The sequence below is a fragment of the Aspergillus homomorphus genome, assembly GCF_003184865.1.
Source record: "Aspergillus homomorphus CBS 101889 unplaced genomic scaffold BO97scaffold_23, whole genome shotgun sequence".
Classification (NCBI taxonomy): Eukaryota; Fungi; Ascomycota; class Eurotiomycetes; order Eurotiales; family Aspergillaceae; genus Aspergillus; species Aspergillus homomorphus.
Genome location: NW_020291909.1, coordinates 260,396 through 285,070, shown reverse-complemented (window position 1 = coordinate 285,070; position 24,675 = coordinate 260,396). Strand labels below are relative to the sequence as shown.

Sequence of the window (24,675 nt, the reverse complement as noted above, 5' to 3'; positions counted from 1 at the left end):
CTTCCCGAAAACTACATAACCCCAACCGAACACCTATGCATGGCGGTAGACACCAGAGAAACCCGAATCCCACGCGCCTCCCGATAATTATGCACACACAAGGGGAATCTGAACATCGAACTAAAAATATTCGCAGAAGGTAGATAAATCAAGTACCACCATTCGCGCTTCCCATACGACCGTTTGGTTTAGGTCAACATCAAACGATCAACTCGCCCTTTCCACTTGAGAGGAGTAGTGTAAAATTAAAACACCGTGCCGGTAAGTTTCCTCACCGCCATCCTCCAGACTCCGCGGCCGAGTTTCACTTTCCCATCGGACGAATTCGCGGATCCCAGGCCCTTGTTCAGGATGCTTTGCATCTCAGTCTCCGAGATGCTCTTTGCCTGAGGACTGAATCCGTACACCTTGCTGGCTAGAACATCGGTCTGGATGTCCAGCTGCCCGATTCCCACACCGTCCTGGGATGGCAGGATGCGGGTCCGGACGGCGAAGTCGACGTCGATGCGGCGGTTCGGGGCCGGTTTGGTTGTTTGCACGTCCGGGGCGGGAGGCGTCGATGGGCCGAGGAGGGTGCAGCGCGCGCGAAGAGAAGGGTTGGTGGTCCCGGCTGCTTCGCCCTCGAGGAGTTTGAGCTTGGTTACGCCGCAGAATTCGAGGAGGCGGGCTTCTTCTTCGAGGCTGAGAGTGAGGTCCCATGCTTCGGAGATGAAGCGGAGGAGATGTTTAGGGGCGGTGCGGGATTGTGGGATGGTGGACAAGTGGGCTTGGAGGGATCTGAGAACGAGGAGGGTGATGGCGGAGAGGTGTGGTGTTGGTGTGGTCGGTTTGGTGTCGTTGTTCGGGGTGGGGGCGTATTTGAGCGTGATAGGGGCGTTTATGGCCCTGTCATCGGAAGTGGATGCGTTGTTATTGATGAGGAAGGATGCAGGGTGGAAGGTGAGTTGAAGCTGGTGGCGATAACTCATGGTCACTGCCGGTCCAGCCGGGGTCGAACTGTCTGATGCTGTGGCCGATACGATGGTCCAGCCGGTTTGACGCTCAATGTTGCGGACCGACTCTTTCAACTTGCTGATCTCTTGGGCGCTCCAGCCGCGGCATTCAGCCTTGACTCGTTCGGCTTCCTGGATCTGAGCCAGGTACTCGGCTTTGAGTTCGGTACCCGTCTCGACTGTATTGGTCGTATCCTCGAGTTCGGCTTGCATTTCCTGCAGAAGCTTCTTCTTCTGCGCAATCTCGTCCTCGACGCTCGCAAGCTTCTCACGTGCGCTGCGTAGTTCGTCCTGATCACAGTTCTCGAGCTCATCTGCCAATTGCTGCAGCGTCGTAGCCTCGGCCTCGAGAGAGGAGTGTTTTTCGATGAGAGCTGGTACGGTGCCGTTCAGAAGGGCTTCATGCTTAGCGAGAAGATCATCATCTGCCTTCATTTCCTGTTCGTGACGAGTGAGGCCGTCTCTTAGACCCTCCAATAGCTTCATGCGCCACTCATACCATGTAGCCTTGCTGAGAAGGCGAGCATGGGTCTTCACATTACGGAATTGATTGTCCATCAGTAGGCGGATGTCTGGTGGAGCTGTCATGTATTCACGGAATAACGGTGGATTGTCGGCAAATGTCTCGGTCTCAATTGACCGAATAACCTGTCTGCCTTCATTTATATACGATTTCAACTCTCTACAAGACTAGAGTAATGTCAGTGGAGCTATGGGATTGGCCGTAGCGGGAACTTACATGTTGAAACAGTTCAAGCATAGGCACGGTGCAGAAGCCAGCAGCCACGCATTCTTCAAAACTAGCAGGGTTTCTAGCCCCAGCTTCACTCGAGAGTCGGAGCGTTCGTTTCCGAGCACTATCTGGGGCAGTGGTATGCCGTCTTTTCGTGGTTGTGAGTTCCATAAAGTGGATGTTGGTCATGTTCAGGAATTCTTGCAACTGGATGGGTTCAACCTCAGGGCCAGCATCTTCAACAGGGGCTTCTTGCACTTCGGCTGTTTCCAAACTAGATGAAGTATCTGTATTATCCTTCGCAGGGCTCGTAGTAGCAGAGGTGGCCTTCGAGGCTTGTGTTGGTGTCAAGCTGAGTTTGAGAGGAGAAGCTCCACCGAGAGACTTCAAAGGAGACTGGAACCCACGTCCAAGGGTGTCGGTGTTGGAGGAATGAGCTGGAAGTCTGAATTTCTTCACTGGACTGCTATTCTCGCGACCGCGCAAGCGTTTCGGCGTGTTGTCAGAATCTGCTTCATCGTCTAGATCCAACTCAATAGGCCTTTTACCCAGCAGGCCACGGGCGGCTCCGACATGCAAGCTCTTTCTGCCACGAAGTTTGTTCTTCTTCGGTGTCAGGCTCGAAATCATGTCCTTCAGACTTGCGGTGGGATCTCTATCACTGAGTTTCGGAGGCGAGATAAAGCCATCTTCTCGGTTCACCTCCTCCTCGCGTTCGCGATCCACCTCCTCCTGAAGTTTCACAGGATCTTCAAAGCGTACGCCCTGCTTTGATTGTTCCTGCGGGACAAATTCAGGTGCTTCTTCGCCAATCGAACGACGCTTGTCAAGCATAGCAGCCACTCGAGGCGATCCAAGTCCCTCTTTGTCAATGCCGAGGCCAGAGGATCGTCTTTTCCCTTGTGGTTGCAATACAAACAGAGGAGCCGGCTTTCCATTCACACTCTCCCCAAATAAGCTTTGACGCCTTGGAGATGTATTCTTGTCCGCAGATTCTTGTACGTCTGATTGGACTGGCTTTTGTGGAGAGGCGCTTTGTGTCTCTACATCCTTGGAAGACGGCGTTCTGGAATTCAAGGGTGAATTAACTGGCGGAGTTGAGGGCTTGGAAGAAGACGATAAAGCTTTTGGTGGAGATACTTTTGGAGTATGCGGAGTAGGTGTAGCTGATACTGCACGGCTCAAACTCTGCCTTGTCCGGCGGGTCCGTACACTTGCCAAGCTAGGACTACCACTTTCTGATGCCACAGCTGCAACATGAAATGAGACCGGTGACTTAGAAGGAGACTTGTCTGAAGAGTGGGCGGGCAACTGGACTGGCAACTGGACCGGAGAATTGGCTGGCGACTTGGCTGGCGACTTGGCGGGTGACTTGGCGGGTGGTTTGATAGGGGACTCCTTCACGGCCTCTTGAAAAGGTGAACTGCCGATTTGAGCAGGCTCCGGCTCCGGCTCCGGGGTTTCTCTGACTTCAATCGGTTCCTGTGCCTCTCTTTCTGGTTGTAAGATCTTACCCACAGCAGCAGTCATATCCATGCCTGTCGTTTGATCATCATCTTCCGCTGCATTGCCTTCCAGGGTACCAGAAATGATTCCACCGACAGCCCCAGTGATCTCCATATCCACGTCATCATCCATGTCATCCCCATTTTTCCATTCAGAAAGAATACGTCCATTGTCGCCCAGTGTCAAGGGTTCTTCTGGGTTATTAATGTCATTTTCATCCGCATCGTTGACCGCCCCTGGCCTGTTCAGAAGGCCCCCTACGACGGAAGTGAACTCCATGGTCATCTCTTCATCTTCGTTTGCACTGTCGGCCCCTGTAGATTTCGCAGGCGAGATAGGCTGCGCGATGCCTCCCACAACATTAGTCAATTCCATGGTTTGTTCTTCGTAGTTGGTCTCCTCGCTAACAGACTTGCGACGGACAGCACTCTTGCGGCGGCTCGCATGGTTGGGAAGGATTCGACCAATCGCGTTCGTGACCTCCATGCTGAGATCTTCATCCATGACATCATCTCCATCATCTCTTGCGATGGGAGCATCGGCCATCGATTCTGAAGGCGGAGCATTTTCCTGATCGTACCGGGCGCTGATATCTCCCCAATCGAAACTTTCGCGTTGGCCCTTCTTGATCCAGGGTTGGAAAGCACCTGTGATCTCCTGGTCTGCAATTTCCATAGACATGTCTCCTTCATCGTCCTCAAGATCACGGGTTCCTGCTTCTCTAGCTGCTTGTCGCAAGGCTTCGTTCAGGCGAGCGCTGCTGGTGGTGGAATCAGAGCCATCCGAATGAACTGAGCCAGCAGAATGGACAGACATGTCATCCAAGCTCATTGCCGTGCTTTCTCCGTCGAATCCGGAAGTCGATGAGTTGTCGTCATCGTCATCATCGTCGTCTCTCTGTGTTCCAAGATCTTCGGTCCCGTCTGCTGAACTTCCGCTGAAGGGGCTCGAAAACATTTCTTGCGAGGAGCCCATCCCATCGTAACTTCCATTGGTAGACTGGCTTTGGAGTTGCTGCAGGTCCGGATACTGCACAGGCGAAAAGCCGACATCTGACTCTGCGTATGGATCGAGGGAGGGAGGTTCCGCTTGTTCAGCCTGGTGAGCAGGGGTCTGGTTTCCTTGTCCGGCTAATGAGGATGCGCGCCTGGTAGAGTTCGAAGCAGATGAAGAAGTCGAATCGTCGGGTATCTCTACCACGTTCCAGGTGTGCAGCGTGGCTTCGGGAGCAAATGACACACGGCGATTTGCTATGACATCAGGTAAGCGAGGTCTAGATTGCCAAGGATGAAGGTAACAGACCCATTGACTTCCGGCGTGCCTCCCTCTTCTCGAGGATCATTTTCCGTTCCCGTTCCCGCTGTTCCTTTTCTTCCTTCTCTCGCACAGCAGCCATTTCATCGCGAATGGATGCAGCGTTAAAGCTGTCAAAAGGATTGGATCGGTCTTCTCCAGAGGTGTTTGCAGCGGGTGCGGGAGTGTCGAGGTCGATTAATAGGCCCTCGTTGCCTTGAAGGTTGCTTTCATTGCTGCTGGTCGATTGCGACCCGCGAGCCGGCGTCCTTTTGCGCGTTTCCTCAAACGTTGGGATAGTTCGCACTGGCGACACGGGGACCGTGGGTTTGAGAATGGACTTCAACGGGAAGGCTGCTGTAGACTACGCGACAATAATCAGCCACGTTCTGAGCAAGACACAACTAGTGACTAAGGGGTAGAGGACAATAAGTACCTTGCGGCGATTGCCGTTTGAATCCTGGAGCGCATCTAGACCACCCGGACCTAAGCTCTTACTGCGAGACTTTTTGTCTCTGCCCACGGGCTTTGGGCGTCCATCAAGCGGTTGAGAGGAGCTGATATCCGTTGTCGCATTTTCTTGATCCAAGGTCGAGGTCAGCCTTGCCCTCGGGATATGAGCAAGAGAGCGACGAGATCGCGGACGGAGAGACCCCGCGGAGTCACTTCTGGACGCCATGGGTTCAAGCTGGTCCGGACATAGACTGGGAATAGTGCAGTATTCGGATAGTTGTCGCGTATAGTTCCTTTTCCATCGAAATCAGAGACGGGACAGCATAGTTGAAGTATCGCAATGGTGACGATGACGATGTGACTGATGGTGGTCGTCGGCGCTGTGGTTTGGTGTTGCGGGCAAAGCACAACAAACTAAGTCTACCGCTTTCCTCTAATCTCCTCCCGCGGGCGCGTCTCCCGGCCAGACCGCTCATGTGATCGGGCGGATGTAAACAAACCAAAAACGGAAAGCCCTAGCCGAGTCCCGAAAAAGACTAGCGCCCCCATCGCACACTCACACGGCGAATATCCGCCATCTTCAATAAATCTTCTCCATCATCGACGTCGACCACCGCACGCCCCGACACCCCCCTTCGCGACAACCCAGCTCGACTTCGCTTCCTCGTCGGACTGAACATATCGCAAAAATGGCCACCGAGTTGACCGTCCAGTCGGAACGTGCGTTCCAGAAGCAGCCTCACATCTTCGTCAACCCCAAGACCATTGCGAAGAGCAAGAAGGTCGCCTCTGGCCGCAGATGGTACAAGGATGTCGGTCTGGGTTTCCGTACCCCCAAGACCGCCATTGAGGGCACCTACATCGGTATGCACGACCTATATCAATTTCTGCGGAATGATCAAATCTCGATTTTGCGGCAAGGGACGGGGAATTTTCAGGGACCTTGAAGATGAGAATTGCCACTTGGGATTTCAGGGTCGGGTGCATGAGATTCACGGCCATGGTCACGACCGATCATTTGGCGCAAGAGAAGGAATTTGTATACGGAATATGCGGAGGGATATGATATCGTGGACCATCGACACCGAGCGCTTCGACGAACTTTCAAGATCCGGTCATTCTCATCTTCAAGGCCTTGGGAAATCTGCGCCAAACTCCGCTCGGGGGAGGACAGGAATAGCAGATCGCTAATATCAAACAGACAAGAAGTGCCCCTTCACCGGTCTGGTCTCCATCCGTGGTCGTATCCTGACCGGCCGTGTCGTCTCCACCAAGATGCACCGCACCATTGTCATCCGCCGTGAATACCTCCACTACGTCCCCAAGTACAACCGTTACGAGAAGAGACACAAGAACCTCGCTGCTCACGTCTCTCCCGCTTTCCGTGTTGAGGAGGGTGACTGGGTCACCGTCGGCCAGTGCCGTCCCCTCAGCAAGACTGTACGTTGCCTCGAATCCGTCAAGAACTTCCCTATTGTCTGTTAGGGGCAGTGGCTATGGTCATTCATCAACGATCAGGAAGTGGCCAATCCGCCGCAATGCTCCGAATAGATCCAGCAATAACTCGTCTCGCGCATGATCTAACATTATATTCTTAACAGGTCCGCTTCAACGTCCTCCGTGTCCTTCCCCGCACTGGTAAGGCCGTCAAGGCTTTCAGCAAGTTCTAAGCGTGTCGATGAGGAAGTGTTTTCGAGAGGAAAATAACCTAGGGCTGCGGCGTGACTGGATATACATGGATTAGTTAAACGGGTTGGGATTGTTTCACGATTTCATGTCCCAGGGACCCTTGAGAAAGAATATCCAATGAAAAAATTCTTTTGATTCTCTATAATAGCAGTCCGCCGTGCACTATACTTGGCCACGACCCCGGCATATCACTAGGTATCACTTGAATACTACAGCTCGGTCGATGACTTGGGCGGGACAATACCAGATTTCTATTCGCAATATCTGTTATCGGGGAAATGGTCTTGGTTATGGTACACTTCAACACGCTTCTGGAATTTTTTCCAAGTGTGGCTCAGACAGTACAATCCAACAGATGATTCCCTCGATATGTTGGTGGTCTTTGCAAATCCATGCACTCCATCGCTCTGTCTATCAGGTTTGAAACCTTTCGCGCCTTGTAAGACAGAAGATTTTTTACCCCAAACATGGACTGTCGACAATCGTAGATTACCCTGGAGTCGAATCACGAGAGCTTTAGGCAGAGGCTCGACCTTTCAGGTCAACCCCAGATCAGTCTTCGGCGCGCTCTATCCTGACCGAAAACATATTGGCAATCAATTTCGCTCGCGACCTTGCTCTCTTTCATGGCATTTTCCGTGTCTAGTTCCATGTCTTCGCACATAGCAGCGATAATGGAGCTTGAAGAATCAAGATCTGATCCCTCGAGTATCGGAAGCGAGATATAACCCCCCGAATCAGCACTGTCCGACGATCCCACATGATTAATCTTAAGCCTCTCACGCGAGGCCTCACTTGACGAGTGAGCTGCTACCTGGAGTGAGATTTCATCCTGTTGAAGAATCCATCTCCCGGTGTAGTCGTCGTATGTCTCAATGTTTGGGAGAGAACGGAGGCTTTGGCTTGGCCATTTCGGGATTAGATCGACGGCGCCATAGTAGTCGTCATCTTCATCCACCGACTGTTCATTGTCAGACATGCAAGAACTAGCAAGCAGGAGGACCTCGGAATTATCCTGCACGCGAAACTCGTCGTTGTCATCGATCCCTTGGTCGTTCTGAGAATGGGAGGTAGAGAAACGGCGCGTCTCATTCTGACCACTTTGGTGAGAGGTATAAGTCAAATACTTGTCAGTGTCATTCTCGAGGTGCACGATGTCGTTGTTGTCTCCATGGGCTCGATTAGCACTTGGAGCAACGGCAGCAAAGTTATGTTGTTCCACGGAACTTGGATCTTGAACACGCGCTTCTTCATCTTCGCTGGCTCCGTCCTCGGTGAGCGATTCGTCGTCCGAGATAACGTATACTTCCTGCTCCTGGTCATGGGAAGTAATCGGAGTCTCAGCAGGGAGTCCGTAGCATGCATTTAGTCCTTCTTGAAATGCTTTCCCGGGACCTCCTCGCTTTCGCAGCCGCCAGGAATAGTACATGCCTATTCCGACTTCTCCGCTAAATTCAAAGGGCACTTGAAGTAGAGAAAGGAGCTTCCCAATTATAGTTCCAGATGTGTGATCAAGATAGCCACCTCGTTTTTCCAGTGCGTCTTTCAGTGATCGTTGGTTATGCTTATAAGATGCAATAGTACGGAGCTGCAGAATTTCGGCGATATCATCGTGTTCGTCTGCAATTTGCTTCAATGTGCTGACTTTGAAGGAACAGATTATAGCATCAGACGGAACTTTGCCCCAAATCAAATACTCTCCACCGCCGTTGTAGCGGCCTATCCTAAGTTGATGTTTCTGACAGAAGCCGCGAGCCGAGTAAACGAGATCTCCAAGCTTCTTGGATTCGATTATCGAGATGATAGCACCTTCTTGGTTGCGTACGGCCCGGTGGACTGGTGCGAGCATTGACTTGAATGTTGAAATGAAGGGAGACGAAACTTCTTTTCTGTGAATATGATTTGAGAAGTATTCGTCAAATTTCTCTTGGCTTATCATGTCAGGGGAGAAATACTTGTCCCAGTCTACAAAGAGACCGGCGATGTAGAGATTCTTGTTGTTGACGCCTTGAGAATCAACATTCGACCACCGATACAGTAAGGGTTCCAAGATGCCTTTTCCTGTCGTGTATTCTCTGGGCTTATTCCTGGCCTGTATATATTCCTGTTAGTTGTCTTCCAGGCCTCGGGTCTTTGTGGTTGTACTTACCTCGTTGACACGCTCCTGAACACACCAGAAACATTCTTTGCCTCCATATTTGGAAAGAGCCGTATTCTCCCACGTAGAGACGTCATTGGTCGGTTGCTGCTCGCTTTTGTTCATGATAACTTCCTCGATCGCTTCATCGACTTGCTCAGTGGTACCGGCGATGTCTGCATCAGACTGCGGGTGAATCTGACTCTGGACTAGCGTATTAGTACACCGGCATGTAAACAAGATGATTTGAACTTACCGAGGTCGGCTGAGAGGAAGTATGGAGTGTGGGGTCAAAAGTAGAGGTATCAATATCATCTCGTGCCTTTTCCGGCAGATCTATCCTCAACGTCGCCAAAGTCCTGCGAATGGCCGCAATGAAAGGTGACCAGCGTCCATCCTTATCAAAAGGAGACAAATGCACTTCACCCCACTCGAAATGCGAAGACCGCCTCAAGTCATGCCATTGCGTGTTGAGGGTACTCTCCTTAACACCATGTGTGAACCCGAAAGTTCTGAGGTCGTCTTCGTATACGCTATCGAAGACAGCCTTGTATGCAGTGAGATCTTTCTCAAAGAACTTGAACAGGCAGCACAGAAACTGTTTCTTCTCCGGGTTCCAAGAGACATTGGGCTCCTTTACAGTATAGTTCAGTCCATCTGATAAGTCCATCTTCGACATATGGAGGGCATGCACGGTAGTGGCAATGAAGACGAATTGTTCAAGACCGAGGTGAGGAAGAGATTGGTTGAGAGGAAGAAAGAGATTTCTGAAGCTCCGTGAAGCCTACTCTGCGGTTCTGCCCACTGTATAGATCTGCAATTCGAACTGATCAGTTCATGTAGGGAGGATACTTTTGACCTGGCCTGGGAAACACTGTGCCCTATAGTGGGACCCATGTTTAGCTCACAACTCACTTGGTGTTACTAGCCCCAGGCAGTCATGCTAGAGGAAAGATTGTAGGACTATGGTAAATATAAAGCTAGAAGTAAATGAACTTTCTTCACTACATCATTCTCATGTGGTACTTAGGAAGTGAGTTACGGACGATTTCATCCCGCTATGATCTTCGGTAGTATATACTTTTTGAAGAAGACTGACACTTTCAAATGGATTCAAATGGCTACAAGACAATTGAAACTGCTAACCGAAAGAGCTCAGCACCTCCGAGCCTAGAGCCCATATTTGCAATAGTTTTACAAGGAAGACGTCAATCTCCCTTGAAAGGCTGCATGTGACGCGCAGCAAGTATACCAAAGCATTATGGACATTGTCAAGGCATCGGACCGGCAGAACCGCACTAGGCAATTCTCAGCCTAAGGCGACCAAGCGCAGCTCCACCGCAACGCCCGGTCATCATCCCCGACGGCCTCAAAGCTCCCTCTTCCAGATTCAGTCGTGAATCTTCTTTCCGTCCCCCGCTTGCCTGCATTCCCTCGCAACTTTTTCAAACCCCGCCATCTCGCTGGGACTTGTTCCGACAGGGTGTTCGCCCCGATACGTCCGTGCCATTCCCATCTTCACCAGCTGGGATTTGTTTCCGTCCCCGCTTCGTCATCGACAGACTACGTTAGGCAACACCAAGAAGGTTCCGCAGCATGGCCACTTGAGCGATCATGACTGTTCTTAGCATTGTTGTGAATAGATCAATCGGAAATCGACTCTTATAGACACTTGATTTAACTATCCACCACCTCAGCCCTCGCTCTCCCACGTCTTGACAACGGAACCACTGCCGCCCCTGACTCTTATCTCCGCCCGATAGCTTTCGCAAGCTTCAGCTTCCTTTCTTCAATATGTCCCACAATTTCGAGAAGTCGGTGAAGGGGGCTACCAAGGTCAAGGTTCGTCTAGGACAATGAAATCTTCTTCGATGTGGATTGCGCAGAAGCTAATTGCAGTGTTTCGACAGCTCGCCGCCCCCAAATCCAAGTACATCGAACATATCCTGGTAGCGACACATACAGGCGAAGCGGGTGTGGCAGAGATTTTTCGAACTTTGCAGCTCAGGCTCCGCGACTCAACATGGACAATCGTTTTCAAGGCTCTAATTGTGATACACCTCATGATAAGGGAGGGACAATTGGACGCCACGTTGCAGTACATGGCGGAGAACCCCCAGAAGCTGGCAATCAGCGGGTTTTCGGAAGGTAAGCTGCAGGATGCTTCTCCATGCAGATAATCGCTGATCCTGAGCCTGGTGTAGTCCAGTCGCAAGGCCACAACATTCGGAGATACTCCGACTATCTTCTGGCGCGCGCAAAAGCCTTCGAGACTACAAAGACCGATTATGTACGAAGCGGCCAGGGCCGGATGAGGCGATTGACTGTCGAAAAAGGTCTTCTGAGAGAAACAGAGATTGTTCAACGACAGATCCGGGCTTTGCTCCGATGTGACGTGTGTTGCCCTTACCCTGTCGCATCTTGGATGTACGACTGACCAGTGGCAGCTTTTGACGGACGATGTCGAAAACGAGATCTCCTTGACCGCATTCCGTTTGCTCACATTGGATCTATTGACCCTTTACTCAGTGATGAACGAGGGAACAATAAATGTCTTAGGTAAGTGTGTTGTATTGCCAGTTGGCCACACCATTCTTACGCAACTTGCCATCAGAGCATTACTTTGAGATGTCACGTCCCGACAGCGAAAGGGCGCTGGAGATCTATAAAACATTTACTCAGCAGACGGAAGAAGTCGTCAAGTTCCTCGGTGTTGCTCGGCATTTCCAATCAGCGACGCGTTTGGAAATACCTAAGCTCAAGCATGCCTCTACCGATTTGACTCGATTACTCGAAGACGATTTGAACGACCCAGACTTCAATCTCCGCCGTCGCGAGTACCTTGCACGCAAGCAGGGCAAGAGTGTTCCAGCCCCATCTTCCGTGCCCAAGAATTCGACAGGGGATCCTTCCGCCAACCACTCAAACTTCAATCAGGCCCGGCCTCAGACACAGCTCAACCCACAAGCGCAAGCGAAGTCGAACCCAGTGGATTTGATTGACTTTTTCGACTCGATCGAACAGAATCAACAGCCGATGGCGCAGCAAAACACTTTCCAACAGCAGCAGTTCCAGCAGCAGCCGCAGACGATGCAGTTCCAGCAAGCAGGCTTCCAACCACAGCAGCAAGCATTCTATGCACAACAGACTGGCTTTCCACAGCAGCAATTGCAACAGCAACCACAAGCAGCTGGCTATGGTCAGCAGCCAGCGCCATTCGGTCCTCAATTCACGGCTCAGAACCCTCAGCAATTCAATCAGCCGCATGTTCCACAGCCTCTCCAACCAGACCACACAGGAGCCGGATTTGGTGGCTACTCAGCGCAGCCTCAAAACTATGGGTACCAACTCAACCTGGCTCCCATCCCACAAAATGACGTTAGCGCATTCCCGCCGCAACAACAACAGCAGCCGCAGCCGCAGCAGCAACTGGTGCCAGGGGGTCAGCAACTATTGCAACCCCAGTCCACCAACCCCTTCAGACAGTCAATGCTGATGAACACGCCGACCGGATCGGTAACGCCACTTGACCGCCAAAACACCAACCCGTTCGCGCGGCGGTTATCGACGGCGCACCCGCAATACAACGCCGGCGGCCCTGAGGCGTTCCCTCCGGCGCAAGCGCAACCACAGTCCCAGGTGCAACAGCCTGCACCTCTTCAAGCTCAACGGACGGGAACAAACCCCTTTGCTCGCAGCTCCTCGGTACCACCACAGCAGACGCAGGGTCTACAACCTCCTGCTGCGGCACCTCTCCGGCCAAACCCCACGGGAAGCACGAACCCATTTCGCCAAAGTGCCTTTGTCAACCAGCAAACAGGCCAAGGATGGCATGTGGGCGGCCAACAAGGCACAATGGGTGGCCTAGAGCAATTGGACACGGTCCCCATCTTCCCGCGACCGGGCATGTAGATATGGATGGGTGGAGATCGTTTGTAGATAAAGATACTTGTTGGCTGCTACTGCGAATGCTGGGCTATAGTAGTTGTCTGGTGTGTTAGTACATTGCTGTCGGCCTTACCTCATATTCTTTGGCCCACTTAATTCTTGTCATTACCATTCGCTCTGTATCTGACATTTATTATGTATCGCTCTCATGACCTATGGGTTGAGGGTGGTGAGCTCACGGCGCGGGCGCGACTGTTCAATTGGCTGTCCTGTATTGATACCTACTTAGCTAGTGTTTGAGCAACATAACATAAATGAAGCGGGCGTAAATCGAAGCTGTGCTTTAATCCTCAAACTGTGGTTATATCCGACAGGCTAGAAGGAGGGTATTTCTGGTCGGAGATTAGAGCACTCCCACTCAACCTGGCACCTTGACCCTGTCAAAGAAGTATAAAAGTGTCTCGCATATGTGTCTGCGCCGCTCAAACCTACCAATGATCCCCTAGTATGCCTACTCTACGAAGCAGACACTATTAATACACAACCTTTACATCGGGAAACCTTGCACCCGGTAAGCCGACTTGACGTATGGGATAAATTATCTTTTACTTGTCGCCCAGACTACAAGAATACTACTAGTAGACGCCTAGCCGCAAAGCAAAGACATTTATTACATAGTAGAAGTGGAGGAGAGTAAGAGAGAGCCCGCCATGCCTGCGCCCAGCCCCAGCTTAGTTGATTAGGGGACTCCACACTGTGTCCAGCCAGAATCGGCTCGTTCCGCTCGGGAAAATCGGGATAATTGATTAAGAGAAGGCCTTTTAGGCTGAGAGCGAAGTCATTGCGTTCTGCTCCTCTATGTTTAGTTTCGATTTGCTAGGATGGAAGATGGAAAACAAAGTCGCCGTTCTCATTGCTGACGACCGAGTCAATCGTCTAAAGCTTACAATGCACAATTTACATGGAAGGGGTTAGCAGCTATGTAGCTTGTGTGAGAGCAGCTGCCAGCGGGAACTTTTCTTCTCCGTTCCCCTTCTTTGCAAGTAACTATAAAAACAGGAAATAGGAAAACAGACGGGAGAAAATATTTGCGGCCCACAGCGGAGATAATAAATCGTGGCATATCTAGTCTCCATTCCTTATGACGGGTTATTATCGAGGTTCTGTACTGGACATGCCACCGAAAGTGGTCTAATCAGCGAGCCAGAACGTTGTCGCCAGAATTTCCCAGTGGATGGCTAGCAAGCAAATTGGAACAATCGGTCATAGCTTTTGACTGGAATGTCCATAAACTACACCGGGCGCGGGAAGGGGCTGAAACTTGACAGCCGGACAGGGCAAGACTCGAGCACTCTTTGATTGTGATCCGTAATTCCGTAGTCGAGGTGTAAGCTATGTGTGGGTGGGCATATGTGTATGGAGTAGATTAAAGACCGGCAGCTTCATTATTGTGAGACTTTGTTCGAGATAGTGGATGTCCTACGTCGCGGCTATGCCTTGGCCTTTGTGGGTTTTTGAATATGTTTGAAGCATAAGAATGGAGTGGAGGGATACGACTACGAAAGATGGTTGTTTACTTCCCACCTCCCCGCTAGCAAGGGCTTGCAAAAGCGCTGTCGAGTAGGAATTGCAATCTCCCCATCTTGCGGTCAGGTTTGTAGTCATCAAGAGAAGGCGACCATGACCGTACCAAGGCTGACGTGCGTTTGTGTGCTGTAGTCGGTAGGTATGGAGCACCTACTCCGTACTAGTGTATGTGGTGGGAGAATTCTTGGATTTCTGTGATCGTCGATCGCTGCAAGACAGCCAGAAGCGAGGTGCAGCGTTGTAGTAGTCGAAGAAGCCGTCAATGCCTTGGAAATTGGACATTGCTTGTTCCCAATGGGCAACGTGGGTGGTTGTTGAGAGGAAGAGTCAAAGTGCAGACTGTTTCCGCCAGGCTGTGCTTCCCTCAACCGACGGAGCTCTCCGTATCTGAATAGAACTCGATTGACATGTTCAACCGTTGCGGTCAATCGGAATGGTCGGTGGATCAAACTTGTCTTGGCTAGATTTTAGCCCGTCTCAAGGTGGACTATGCTTGATTGTTTGTTGAGAACGGGGGCAACCTCATCCAGCTCGACGGCCTCGAATGACGTTGAAGACCTCGGTTTGGTTTGCATCTCACGTCGCTGAATAAATCAGTATCTCTCTTATAGTTAATATAGATTCATCATCGTTGGAGTGCCAGAGGTTCACCCTTGTATTTCGTCTTCCGCGTGCCACGGAGACACATCATATGCAGCCATGCAAGGGGATCGAAAAAAACGGAATGGAAGAACCATAATCCGGGCTTTGTCCGATCGGAAGTGAAAAATTAATTAGTGTGGATTTCAAACCTGGGTTGCCGATGACCAACTTTCAATTGATCATGACATTTAACTTCCGGTCCTGGAGGTGCCTACGAGACGGAGAGAAGAGAAAGAGTGCCTGATACTGACTGATACGGTATTCACAATCAGTAAATGCTGCTGATGAATCTCCTTCAGTCCCATCGCGTCCATCCTCCCATCCCCATCTGTTTCAATTTTCAGCAACAGCAATGTCCAAGCGTATGGCTGTATCGGATAGGCCATTGCAAACCACTCCAAAGGCCGCTCAGTACCTATACCTAGCTATCCCTCCCAGCGATTCCGGGATCCGATGTCGAAATTTAAGTTGCTGCTCCACTCGGGCTCCGGCAGCAACAGCATCCGAGATCTGGGCCTCGTGTCTTGCTGGTTGACCTACTTTCCTTGACTCTTCGCACCAGAGTGAATACGGATGGATGGCTCTATTGATGTTGATTCCCATTGTTACCTTGAAATGCTGGTACCGTCATGAATAGGAGGTGCATTGATCAGGTGCAGAATAGGTACAGCACTCTGTACAGCGGTCTCACTGACCCAACCAGACGGCGGCGGGAAACCCCCCTTGAGTTTAGAGTGACCATGGCTCCATGCAGGCGTGGAACAAAGTAAATCTTTCACAGCTGTTCGTTGCGCGTCTCCGTATCTCTCTCCCGTCCCGTCTCGCCTATGAATTGGTTGGATGCAATCAAATGAAAATCACTTGGTACTAGGGAAGGACAAGAACCTAAGGCAATGTTGGTTCGGAAAAATCCCAAGTCCAAAGTCCAGACAGTTAACTGACTACCATGTGAAATCGATATAACAAGTTCAGGGGAAAGGAACCATCAACAAACGTAGAAAGGAAAACAAGGATTGAAGCATTCGACACCCTCCCCCCTCAGCCTTCTTCGTCTGGATGTTTTTCCCTTCTTTCCATCAGTTCTAAAATTATACCGAATTGGTGCTTAGCCTTTTTCTTTAGGGACTGGACTCTTTTCCTGGCAGGCCATCGGCCATTCCCCCTCCACTTTACGGCCCCTCTCTTACTTTCATTCTCTCCGGCTTACACGCTCTTACGCTCTTCGCTTTACGCTTCCCTCTCACCACGACTTGACTAGTCCACCATTCCCAACCATCTTTCTCTTGTCATCCTCTCTCATTCCCGATCCTTTCATTACCCCCCCCCGTCGTCCACTCACCCCAAACTAAATTACCCAGAGATGGGCTTTTCCTGATAAGGGCAGTGCGCTGACCACTCAGCATTTCCCGTCTCTTCTGATCTTCCTCTTCCCCCCGGATTATTCTCACTCTTCCACACATCCTCCCTGAATCCTGAGAGGCCCTGACCAACCTCGTCTCAATCAGCTCCTTCTAGAATGATGAGCGACGGGGAAGATCATCAGCTGGACCTGTGAAATTATATAATTAAATTCGCGCGCGCGATGGACGCCAAGAATTCCCTTCATTATCAGCCAACGGCGCGCTCTCTGGTTACCGACCACGAGCAGGTCCTGCCCCTGCTGGGTAAATCACCTGCGTGGACGACACCGAACGCTGTTCATCCAGTGGCTATTAATAACCATCCATATCATCCTCATCATCAATATACCTATCCGATCGCAGCGCCTATTTCTGGCCCTGTACCGGGTCCCGCGCCCCCGCTGCCACCATCCCCGATTTCCTCACTCCCACCGCAGCAACAACAACTACAACAACCGCCACCATTAACACAACCCCCCGCGCCAGTCCATAATGGCGCGCAACCGTCCACAACCGCAGACTCGAATCGACAGGATGCAAACAAGAACGGGGTGACCAAGCCCCGCAAAGCGCGCAAGACCAACAATGCCGCTGGGGGCAAATCGACGCTGTTCTGGGTCCATACCGACCCCAAATCCGTGTCCGAAGGAACAAGGGAAGAGACCCTCAAGCGCATTCGTTCCCATGTGATGTCCGAGCATAATCGCAAGAAGCGACTAGAAAACACTAAGCGATACAAGAGCAAGACCTGGAAACATTTGGCTTTTCAACCGGTCGAGACAACAGCCTCTAGCTCGGCAGCAGCAGCGGCTTCGGCTTCTCCCACAAACCCATCTCCTAAAAAGACCGTCACCGAATCCTCCTTTGGAGCTCGGATCACCTCCGATTCGCCGTCACCGTCATCTTCGTCCTCGGGTTCGTCGTCCCCCGAACAACGACATCGAGAAGAACCGCAGAATGCGTTGGTGGTCACGGAGGCGAGCAGTTACCCGGTTGTTTCGGCGGCAGCCGCGACCAGTTACACCATCGACGCACCGGCGTCTAATGAACTATCGCCTGTGCAGGTGGCATCTCCGTGGGTTCTGGTGGGTCAGGGGGGCAGTGACCCTTTCAATACCTCGCATACGGTGCTTTCGGACCGTATGTCGCGGCATCTTCATCACTGTAGGTCTTGTTGATCCATGATATGGTGTATGTGAAATTAATGTTAGCATTGCAGTCTTCGAATTGACGCAGATCTCATATCCGCTGCAACGCCGGTACGGACCTAAATTGAGGGCCCACTGGGCTGCGTTGGTCCAACAGGACCCGGCTTCGTTGCATGCTTGTATATGTGTTGCAGCGTCCAATTCTGCTTTAGCCGCAGGGGAGCTGCCATTGACTGACCCGAACAAGCGGCGGTCCAGTGCGCTGCTTCTCGACACCTTCCACCACCGAGGCGAAACAATTCGACTGGTTAATGAAGGTCTTTCTGACCCGATCAAGGCATCAAGTGACGAGCTGATAGCCGCAGTATCTATCCTTCTAACCATTGAAGTATGTACACTCCTTAAATCTCATGCAAGCCGACACTAACAAGCTAGATTGCTTCCGGTAACCCTGATTATCTGAAGGTTCATCTTGCCGGGTTGCGGCAGATGGTTGGTATGCGGAACACCTTTGCAGATGTGCCTCCCGATGTTCGATTCCAGATTTCATGGTCAGCACTACTCCATCGCTGCTTCTTCTTCTTGCAGGCATACTAACATGAAATAGGACGGATATTCGAGTCGCATGCATGGCTTCTACTAAGCCAATATTCCCTTTCATTCGTTACGCCCGTCCTTTACATTTGGCGCTCAGACCCCCCCATAAAGATCTTGAGCCTACCGCTTCTCGCCTGGTACAACTAATGGAGATACCCGGCATCTTCGGCGACGCTTTGCCTAAAACGATATTGGACTTAGTTGAGCTGACCTGGTACAGCGAATGGATCAAGAGTGGGCCAAGCTACCAAGACTTCGACGAGGAGACCGAGGACTATTTCAATACCGAAGTTCTCCAGGTCGAATACGCCCTCCATACGGATCGATTCACGTCTACCGGTGAAGTCAAGGGCGATGCCACCATCGAAGGCTGCATCCGGCTGGCTTGTCTCCTGTTCCACAATAACGTGATCTGGAATTTCTACCCGGCTGTTGCACCCGTCTTTCCTAAACCGATTATTAATCTTCGATTGGCATTGGAGACGACCATGGGGGCCGGATATTTCGAGCTGTGTCGAGACGTGCTGATCTGGATCCTGTTCATTGGAGCCACTAGCTCCGGGCTGCTACCGGATCGGGCCTTCTTTGTGAACGAGCTGATCGCAGCGCTGAGGCAAGAAGGGATCCAATCATGGCAGGAGCTCCGTGCCCTTCTGTTTGGATTTTTCTACGTGGACCGGTGCTATCTCACCCCATTACGGGACTTGTGGGATGAGATCCAGACGGTCCCGGTCGTATCACCGGAGTGTATATAAAGGGCCTCAAATGGGCTTTCATACTTCTATCTATATATAGGGGCTTCACAGCATGTTGTTTCATATGCGCATGTTTTATGTATGATATACTAATGAGATGAGACATGGTATATATGATTCAGGATAGTTTGTTATTGGGTTTTGCCATACCCCCTATGATAATGTGATCTAATTTACCGAATCATACCACCCACCCATGTCTACTATTGATGCAACCCAGATTATTGGCAGTGAAACCAGCCAAGAACCGACTCTCAATCAGCAGCGCCGAGCTAAACACCTGCAGAACCCAGCCCCAACTACACCGGTAAAATCCCTCACCACGTTTTGATTTCTACTTGACTGAGTCATCCACCCAATCTTCAGGCTCACAATGACCTCAAAAACGAAGCACGAGCGAGAAGAGGAAGGAGAGGGGAATTCAAACCCTCACTCCTAAATCCTTTCCTACTGCACATACGTAGGAAACTAAATAGAGAAAACGCGCATTCCACCCTCACCCTCCCTCCCTCCCTCTCTCATCTCCGACAAAACCCGACAACCCAAGTTGTAGACGGTGTTCCGCCCCGAGAAAAAAAAAAGGGTCGGACGCCTAGATCGGAAACGCGGACTTGGTGTGGTCTAGTTGCATTCATATCTCGGCAGCCCAGCCCTTGTCCGTCATAAAACTACTCCGATTTTCCTCCGCCCGACCGAATCCCGCCCGATCCCCGACTTTGCACCGACTTCTGTTTAGGCCCTCGAGTGCAGTGGGAATTTATTTAGTTACCTTGATAGCCTATGTCTGCCGCGCTCTGTCGCTGTCTGACTCTTTTCACTCTTGCGCCCTGTTCTGTTCTCTCGGAGTTTTGTGGTTGCTTTCCCCCCACCCCACCCCCTCTTGTTTACTACTTTGTTGCTGGTGCTTAGCTCCATGTGAAGACGGGCGTGAGGGGAAAGTGAATCGAATACTTAAGCTACTGGCATCGCACCGCATAGCATAGCATGGCATGGCATGGTCTGGATCGTGGTGGACTAACTACTAACTTACACACCCCTATTGCTCATCTTGTCATTTATTTGCCTTTGCCATACTAACTACAGAACATACCCTACCTACCTGTCTATCTCTCATTATAGAAGAGGTATGGGCGGTGTCGATTGATTGATTGACCAATTAATTGACTGAGTAGTTCCACTTATCGATTTGTTGTTGCGCCTGTGCTTTGGGCACTTCGCTCTCATCTAGAGATGGGACACCGCTTGAACAAAGCACTGCTTGGTGGGTAACAAAGGCTATGCTAAGCTTCCGTCTCGGAGCTTGGGGATCGACCGAGTTGCTTCCCTTTGGGGGACCACCTGTCACTACCTTAACCCGCCGCTAACCCTGCAACAGAAGGCCGGGACTCGACTACTGCCGGTATCCTGTGACGGTTGAGTGCTCACCACAAACCGTGTATGGCCTTGTTGAGGATTGTCGGACTGCGCTTTCAACAAGGGCAATGGCAGCAACTTTCGACTTGCGCGGCATGTCATTGACTGTCACTATGCAGAAGTTGACATGGTTGCAGCATGCAGGTATATCTAGGTAGGTCATACACATGGAAAATCATCCATGCTAACGAGCACTTTCATAATAGTCATTCGAATCCTTCATTGAGCAACTGTGCATAGAAAGACAAAACTCCAAATCATCGTCCACGACAGCGGACTGCCTCATTATTACCCGATCGGTTATTTCCATATCCAGTTGGAATCAACAACAACCAAAACAAAAAACGATTAATGTACCGGACAACAACCCCGTGCGACGGTCTATGACTCGAACCAATCTCACAACAGGAGGTCCTACATGAATGGGTATCAGAATTATAACAATGGCATGTTCACATCCGAACATAGCGAGGCCGCTCTTAAGGCCTGGAACTATACGACTGCTGCAACACCCACCCCTCAGACAGTCTCGCGAGCAGTCTTCTGGCGAGAACGAGCGGTCGGAGACCAGGGAAAGTGGGCAACAGGGATGATGAAGAAGCTGTTACTGCTGTCGGCAATACCGGCCAAGGCGTTGTACCAAGCAGCGAAAGCAGCCAAGAAGCCGAAGAAGCCACCAGCCTTAATGATAGGGGTGTTGACTTCGTCGCTCACGTTGCGTTGCAGGTATCCAATACCAAGGAGCAAGAAGGTCAAGTCCAGGAAAAAGAACAGCAGGAAGAAGGCAACAGTGGAGCGCAGAGTGCAGAAGAGCATAATGGTGGTGAAGATGAACCAGCCCTGTGAATCGCAGTCAGCACAACGCCCGATGGTTGCGGCAGTCTTCGCGAAAACTTACCATCAGGAATAGACCCATCGAGTTATAGAACGCCTCGATACCGCCGGCTGTCTTCAGCGCTCCCTCAATGTCGAATCCACCGGGAGTCAAGACGATCGCGAAGGAGATCCAGAATCCACCATAAGAGGACAAAGCAGTGGCACCAAAAGTGTTTCCGACAGCCATTTCCCTACGTATCATGTGAGTCAAGACGATCATCGAGACGACGAAGAAACAGAGAATTGCAACATACCACATGCCGGCAAGCAGCTGAACGAGACCACCGTATCCGAAAGCCAGACCAACCACAATGTTAGGTGCAGAGATACCACGAGTTCCCATGTTGATGGCGCTCAGGACGAAAGTGGTGAGGGCGAAAGCGCAAAGACCCAGGGGAGCTGGGTTGGCGAACTTGCGACCTTCGACCGACTTGTAAAGACCAGGCTGGAACTCTCCTCCGAAGGGACGCAGGTTGGCTTCGGCGGTGTTGACATGAGCCATCGGACCATATCCGAAGCGCGCCGCGGCTCTGGCAGTTTCCTCCTCCGACATCTCGTGCCTCATGGGAGCAGCTCCATTGCTCTCGGCCTCAGTACCGATCTCCTTCTCAAGAGTAGGGTGTTGCTCGATCGACATATTGACCGATTGAACCAGAATCTATGGTTTATACAGATGCAAAAGGGGGTATCAATTGATCTCAAGCGAAGAGAATCAAATAATAGCTCAGCTAGCTGAGAGGTGGAGGAAGATTATTATAAACGAAACAGCGGAGGGGAGAGGATGCAAGAAATATATGGAGCACAGCACTGCTGGGCAGGTGAACAGGAAATCTCTTGAAAGGACGGGACCGTGCAAGAGAGGAAGAGGAATAAATAACAGCAGTGGGAGGGGAAGGGAGAGGATGAGAGGGGGAGAGGCGAAATAAGAATGGCCTCGGGGAACGAGACCTGGTGCTTGGATGGACGGACGGGCGAGACACCACGGACGAGCGAAGGTTGCAGGGGAGGAGCCAAGGAGAGGAAGGACCGTTCGTTAGCAAAGTTTAGTTTGGGTAAGTGGACTCTTTTCTTTTTGGTGATGATATTTTCTTCTATTTGATTATTTTTCTTTTTATTTTTTTTTTCCGGACACATGGGGAAGAGACTCGAAGGGGGAACAAACCCAATTTTCTTGGGGGTTTCACCGTTGATTTTTTGGCAGTGTGTGACTGATTATTATTACGGTAGTATTATTACTACAACAAGTCAACGACCCCATCATGCTTTGCTCGTGATGGAAGGCCGGGGTGGAGCGAGCCAAATTAGTGTCGGTCTTCTAAAACGATGTGCAGGAATCCACCTGACGGGAGTGGCCCGTATGTGTCGCTTTTTCCAAACTGACTGACTCTAGAAGCTGCTGCCGCTGCTGCTGACCAAGAGGGGTCCTGCACTTACTCACTCATCAATTTGAAGAAATGATGATCCTACCAGTCAATCCGCATTTCCCCAACTACTGGAAAGCACTGCAGCCAGAGAACAGCAAGCGGGGACTGGGGATCCGGGGTGGAAACGCTGGATCATCTCAACAGAATCAAATGCAGGGCCGGGATGAAGGGAAATTTTGCTTCCATTCGTCCAGGCTGCGAGAGTAGCCCAAAAAAGGTTGGAAGGGGTTTTCCCAACCGTACAGCTCTAATACCGATTGACTTTTCATGCCCGGGGAAACCAGAGCGTGGTGGAGCCCTAAGGAGCGCCCGAGGTCTGGGGACTGCACCAATGAGCACCCGTATAGGCGAGACACTTGCATTACCATTGGCAGACAACCTTCTCCCCGCCGAATGACATGGGGATGACATGGCTAGTATTGTACTGTAACGGATTAACGGACACACCGGAGATATCTCCAGCGCCAGTGGCATGCCACTCATTCTGCCCTTCTGCCCTTCCCATGGGTGGTTTGCTTTGCCGCACAGGAGCCAGCCCATGGGGTTCCCAGATTCCCGCTCGATGCGGAATGCGGAGTGCTTATGAATCCCTCATCTATGATCAGGACACAATTAGCGGCCCATTCATTGTGATTGCCCTCAAAATTCAGGCACCTTTGGGATGTTATCCATTCACCAATTTACGCTTCAATCTACTACTGCTACTAGCCTACTACCATACTACGTTAGACTCCGATGGCGGCTAGGACCCTGGAAAGAAACTACTCGTACTTACGCACGCAACTCACTTAGTTAAGTAAGTAAGTAACTAACTAACTAACTAACTAACCAACTAATCAATTAATCTACCTTCCTTCCTAAGGTATTCTCCAAAGAGCTGCGCTACATAGCTAGACCGTGCTGAGTGCTCTGATGTTCCATTTGTGTTCCCGCACTGGCATGGTACCAGATTACAAACGTCCCTTGGGTCTTCGGATGGGGCTGATGGCTTCCCATGGCACATCCAGATCAAGGTACCAACCAGGTTACTTCACTGACCTTTTGTCCATATTTGCGACGGTGGCGGCAGGGTCCGGACCAGACTTCTTACCTAGTAGTTTCCTCCTCTCATTCCCCTTCCGTCCGAGACCGACAGGAAGCTCGTAACCGTGCACTGGGAAGCGATTGTCTCCGACACAATCGTCTGCCACCAGATGTGCCGAACTCTCCAGTCGCCGTACCTGCGCTTGACCCAGTCCGGCCTCCAACAGGCTAAATGCTGGCTAATGCGGCTAATTGGAGCCTGCCATGGACGACGATGGCGAGAGGAGAGGGTGGAACCCGCCGCGGCCCTGCATGTCTGCAACTGCGACGGGGACCTTTTCTTTTTCCCCTCGGTGGCTTTAACTGCTACCGTCCTAGCCAGTCAGTCACTGGCAGACTGCTAAACTGTAACCAGCATTCCGCGCCTTAGAACTGGTGGATCGGCTCCCCGAGAAGCCTGATACTTTCCGAGTCTCGAGACCGAAAGGCTTGGTTTGGGGATAGACTATGGAAGGATGGGGTGGCCACCGGCCTCGATCAGATTTAATGTATGCACTTCGGTGCATAGGGGATGGCGGGCTTAGCTTAATCATCCTTTTGCTCTCACTAACTGTGGTTCCTGGGGGGTTAGTTTGTATCTTGTGTCATTGCCAACCGCACTTGCCGGTTAAATTGCACAGTCCCGGCTACTACTACAGTATGAGGATTTTATAATGTCGGATCGTCTCTGGCACCTGTCGCAAAGAGTCGATCCGTTCGGGCGAGCCTGCTAACTTATTTGACTAATCAAACAAGGCCAAAGTTTGTTTTCTTAGTTGACAAAAACAACCACGATCAGCATCAACCTAAGAGGCTTAGTAGCAGCTTTAGAATGAAAGCTTTAGGCCTGAGGTCTCACTATCGGCTCCAGATGGGAGATTCCCCGTGAGGCTAAGACAAACACACTTGAAGGAAATCTGGATCCATCGGATAGTTTTTATGCGGTTGTTCCACTAACAATAGGTAGACGGCCGTGGCGAGCCGTCTAGGATTTTTAGTACTCCATGAATCTACTTACTTAGTAGTACTTTCACACAGCGCTCTCCAATCACGAAAACGAGATAGACTTTGCGACTTGAG

The 24,675-nt window shown here is 51.0% G+C and overlaps 6 protein-coding genes across 6 annotated transcripts; 3 read left to right on the top strand and 3 right to left on the bottom strand.

The window, feature by feature from the left end:
• Positions 1–4: 4 nt before the first annotated feature.
• BO97DRAFT_471077 (kinetochore-microtubule binding complex subunit SPC105) lies at positions 5–5,203 on the bottom strand (the record flags this gene model as incomplete). Its single annotated transcript, XM_025700013.1, has 4 exons — positions 5–1,682; positions 1,732–4,481; positions 4,534–4,888; positions 4,961–5,203. 4 exons carry the CDS (start codon positions 5,201–5,203, stop codon positions 246–248), a joined length of 4,785 nt encoding a protein of 1,594 aa, XP_025550487.1. The 3' UTR covers positions 5–245.
• A 374-nt stretch (positions 5,204–5,577) lies between these two features.
• BO97DRAFT_406274 (40S ribosomal protein uS17) lies at positions 5,578–6,845 on the top strand. Its single transcript, XM_025695382.1, has 3 exons — positions 5,578–5,841; positions 6,179–6,417; positions 6,579–6,845. Exons 1-3 carry the CDS (start codon positions 5,667–5,669, stop codon positions 6,645–6,647), a joined length of 483 nt encoding a protein of 160 aa, XP_025550486.1. The 5' UTR covers positions 5,578–5,666; the 3' UTR covers positions 6,648–6,845.
• A 1,175-nt stretch (positions 6,846–8,020) lies between these two features.
• Positions 8,021–9,473, bottom strand: BO97DRAFT_330133 (uncharacterized protein; the record flags this gene model as incomplete). The annotated part of the gene is made up of 3 exons (XM_025691339.1): positions 8,021–8,770; positions 8,816–8,881; positions 9,042–9,473. Coding segments are annotated over 3 exons (1,248 nt in total), but the record flags the coding sequence as incomplete, so codon positions are not given.
• Positions 9,474–10,200: 727 nt separating this feature from the next.
• BO97DRAFT_370768 (ENTH domain protein) lies at positions 10,201–13,014 on the top strand. The gene is made up of 5 exons (XM_025692788.1): positions 10,201–10,645; positions 10,714–10,951; positions 11,008–11,198; positions 11,251–11,362; positions 11,418–13,014. Exons 1-5 carry the CDS (start codon positions 10,598–10,600, stop codon positions 12,713–12,715), a joined length of 1,887 nt encoding a protein of 628 aa, XP_025550484.1. The 5' UTR covers positions 10,201–10,597; the 3' UTR covers positions 12,716–13,014.
• A 3,488-nt stretch (positions 13,015–16,502) lies between these two features.
• On the top strand, positions 16,503–18,820 carry BO97DRAFT_435317 (uncharacterized protein; the record flags this gene model as incomplete). Its single annotated transcript, XM_025697720.1, has 4 exons — positions 16,503–17,484; positions 17,540–17,856; positions 17,904–18,019; positions 18,076–18,820. 4 exons carry the CDS (start codon positions 16,503–16,505, stop codon positions 18,818–18,820), a joined length of 2,160 nt encoding a protein of 719 aa, XP_025550483.1.
• Positions 18,821–20,752: 1,932 nt separating this feature from the next.
• BO97DRAFT_392356 (acetate uptake transporter family protein) lies at positions 20,753–21,746 on the bottom strand (the record flags this gene model as incomplete). Its single annotated transcript, XM_025693864.1, has 3 exons — positions 20,753–21,073; positions 21,132–21,300; positions 21,364–21,746. The coding sequence occupies 3 exons, from the start codon at positions 21,744–21,746 to the stop codon at positions 20,753–20,755; spliced, it is 873 nt and encodes a 290-aa protein (XP_025550482.1).
• Between the last annotated feature and the right edge of the window lie 2,929 nt (positions 21,747–24,675).